The sequence below is a fragment of the Arachis ipaensis genome, chromosome B10 (genome assembly GCF_000816755.2).
Source record: "Arachis ipaensis cultivar K30076 chromosome B10, Araip1.1, whole genome shotgun sequence".
NCBI classification, from domain to species: domain Eukaryota; kingdom Viridiplantae; phylum Streptophyta; class Magnoliopsida; order Fabales; family Fabaceae; genus Arachis; species Arachis ipaensis.
Window position 1 is genome coordinate 5,577,301 of NC_029794.2, and position 2,846 is coordinate 5,580,146.

The window sequence follows — 2,846 nt, forward strand, 5'->3', positions numbered from 1 at the left end:
GGTACCTCGAGGCAAGGGGCCAGCTAAACGCATCATACCCAGTAGGCCTAAAAGTAGGAAACCTCTAGAAGATCCAAGACTGCAGTAACTGTAGAGGCCCAGCTAACTTCACTACATGTTTGTTGGCGACTCGGCATATGCATCGGTACAACCATGCTAGTGCCGCCGACCCCCAACTGTAGCCACCCATCTCCTCAAGTCTAGCAATAAAGGGTAGCCATCTGATGTGTATAGGATTGCCGGACTTGTCGGCAAACAGCTGCGTCCCCAACAACATCATGATATAGGCACGGGTAAAGCGCCTAACTGTCTCATCGTCGGCCCCGTCGGGACACTCTCCAAATGTCTCCTGGAACCAGGTGCAGTTCACTGCGAATTTCTGAACTTGGTTCTCGGGAGGTAAAACACCAAGTAACTCATGGAACCACTGCCAGGCAGGCCTCCCACCCTCAATGCAAAGGTGGAAGTCTGTCAGGCAACCACTGACGTAATGTCCGTCAACTGGCAACCCCAGCTGGTATGCGACGTCCTGAAGCGTGATGGTGCACTCTCTGAACGGCATGTGGAAGGTGTGCGTCTCAGGCCGCCACCTCTCGACAAATGCATTGACTAGGGGCTCGTCTAGTCGAAACCATCTGTCGTTCAGTCTCACAAGATGGTACAAGCCGGCCATCTGCAAGTACGGAACATACCTCTCATCAAGACGTATCCCCTGCTGCCGCCTAACGCTGGATATGCAACGCCGAGGCTGGGCAATAGATAAAACGCATAATTAGAACATATCCAAAAACCAATAACATATACAGTTTACTTCATAAAGAACCGAAACAAAAATCGTAAAACTTAACGCATAGTAAATGAATTATCAACATTGTCTTCAGAAACAGCTAACACAAACCACGTGAAAAAACCATTAACAAATAGAACAATCACTAACAAGTAAAACCGTTAACAAAAGCAGCTACCACATACCCCTAACAGAAACCAATAACAAAACCCACTAACACAAAAACCATTTAAAAAAAAACCACCTCCCTACACCATTATCGTAAACCGCTAACACTGACGTAAACCGCTATAAAAAACCATTAAAAAAAACCACTTGCTCACACCACTATCCAGTAAACCGCTAACACTAACATAAACCGCTATAAAAAACCATTAACAAAAACCACTTGCCTAAACCACTATCCTAAACCCCTCTCCTAAACCGCTATCTCAAACCACTTTCCTAAACCACTATCCTAAACCACTAACAATAACATAAACCATTATCAAAAACCGATAAGAAATACCACTATCACTAAACCACTATCATAAGACACGGAGAAATGGCAATATCATAAACCGCTTTCATCAACCACTACCTTGAACCACTAACAGAAAACACTATCAACAGCGCAACATCATAAACCACTAACCTCGTCGTTGATCACCCCGGCGATATGAGCAACTCCATTCAAACGATAAAGCCTCCCAGGATCGTCTCCCATCGCCTGAATATGCCGCTCCGGTCTTACTCGGCCCAAATGTTGGTCGTTTTCTCTGGGATTTGGTGGGGTATGGAAATGAGAGAGTGATTCGAATGAACTTGGTTCGAACTCCTTATATAGCCGAAACTATTGTAATTCGAATCAACTCCATTCGAATTACTCAAAACCACCAACTACACCTAATTCGAATCAATTTGATTCGAAAATCCCTCGAGTGCAACTCTCCCACTAATTCGAATTTATATAATTCGAACTACGCTATCCTAATTCGAAGCTTATCGTTTCGAATTACTTAGAAATATTGCGTGCATAATTCGAGTCTTATTGTTTCGAATTACGTTGATAAAGTTCTTTCAAGTAATTCGAATGGAATCAATTTGAATTACGTGGAAAAATGATTCGAATCCAATTGATTCGAATTACATAAATATGAGTTCTGGTGGATTGAGGTATCAAAGTTTGAATTGGCTGATTTGGGTAAAAATGAGCTGCCCTTGGCTCATTTGGGTTTTTTGCCCTCAAATAAAACAAGCTAAGGAACAAAATAAATGTTTGGAGCTAGTCATATTTCATTTCATTTCATAATTTCCGACTTCCAACTTTCAACTATAGAAGTGTTACATGTATTGGATTCATTAGATTGCATGATAACTAAATTAAATTAAATATACCCTCCATTCTCCCTCTCCTCCATTCAAGGCTAAATATAAAATAACAACAATTCATCATTAGCCTTAACGAATAATTTCCTAGGGAAAAGAAATGTGAAAGAATATATTGAACAAAAATAGTAAATACTTTACTTTTTGTACTGTATTCCTAATATATTGAAAAAAACAGGTTATACTTCGGCATAGTCATTCAAATTCAAAAATTAATAACTTTCTATCGTAACAAACTTCTTTCCCAAAATCTCGTCCTAAGTCGGCTGCGAAGATTTCGGCTCACATCAATGAATAATTCAGCCTCGACAAATTATAAATCAAAGTGGAGGCCGATGATAAGGAATAGAACAAACACAACACAATACTATTCTGATATTATACTTACTTTATTTAGAGATTTTCTTTATTGACTTGAGCGTCGGAATTCTTTTTACAGGTACTTGGGTCCGAGTTCACCAGGATACTCCGATTCTGGTCCAAGAGCTGTCGAGCACTTCATAGCAGTGTGGAACCGATATATAACACGGAAAGAGTATCATTGCCCGAACATTTGGCGCCTACCATGGAGCCAGAATCCACGTCCAATTTCATCTAACACTTTGCTAGCTTTTCTTGTGTTTTTCTTTTCTTCGTAGAGGTTCACGCTATGACAGATCATTCGGTCACTCCCCATGCCACCCCAACCACT

At 41.0% G+C, this 2,846-nt stretch overlaps 1 protein-coding gene across 1 annotated transcript; it reads right to left on the bottom strand.

Moving 5' to 3' along the window:
* On the bottom strand, positions 65-1,493 carry LOC107619994 (protein MAIN-LIKE 1-like). Its single transcript, XM_016322220.1, has 4 exons — positions 1,422-1,493; positions 1,258-1,311; positions 308-748; positions 65-259 (listed from the first exon to the last, which is right to left on the bottom strand). Exons 1-4 carry the CDS (start codon positions 1,491-1,493, stop codon positions 65-67), a joined length of 762 nt encoding a protein of 253 aa, XP_016177706.1.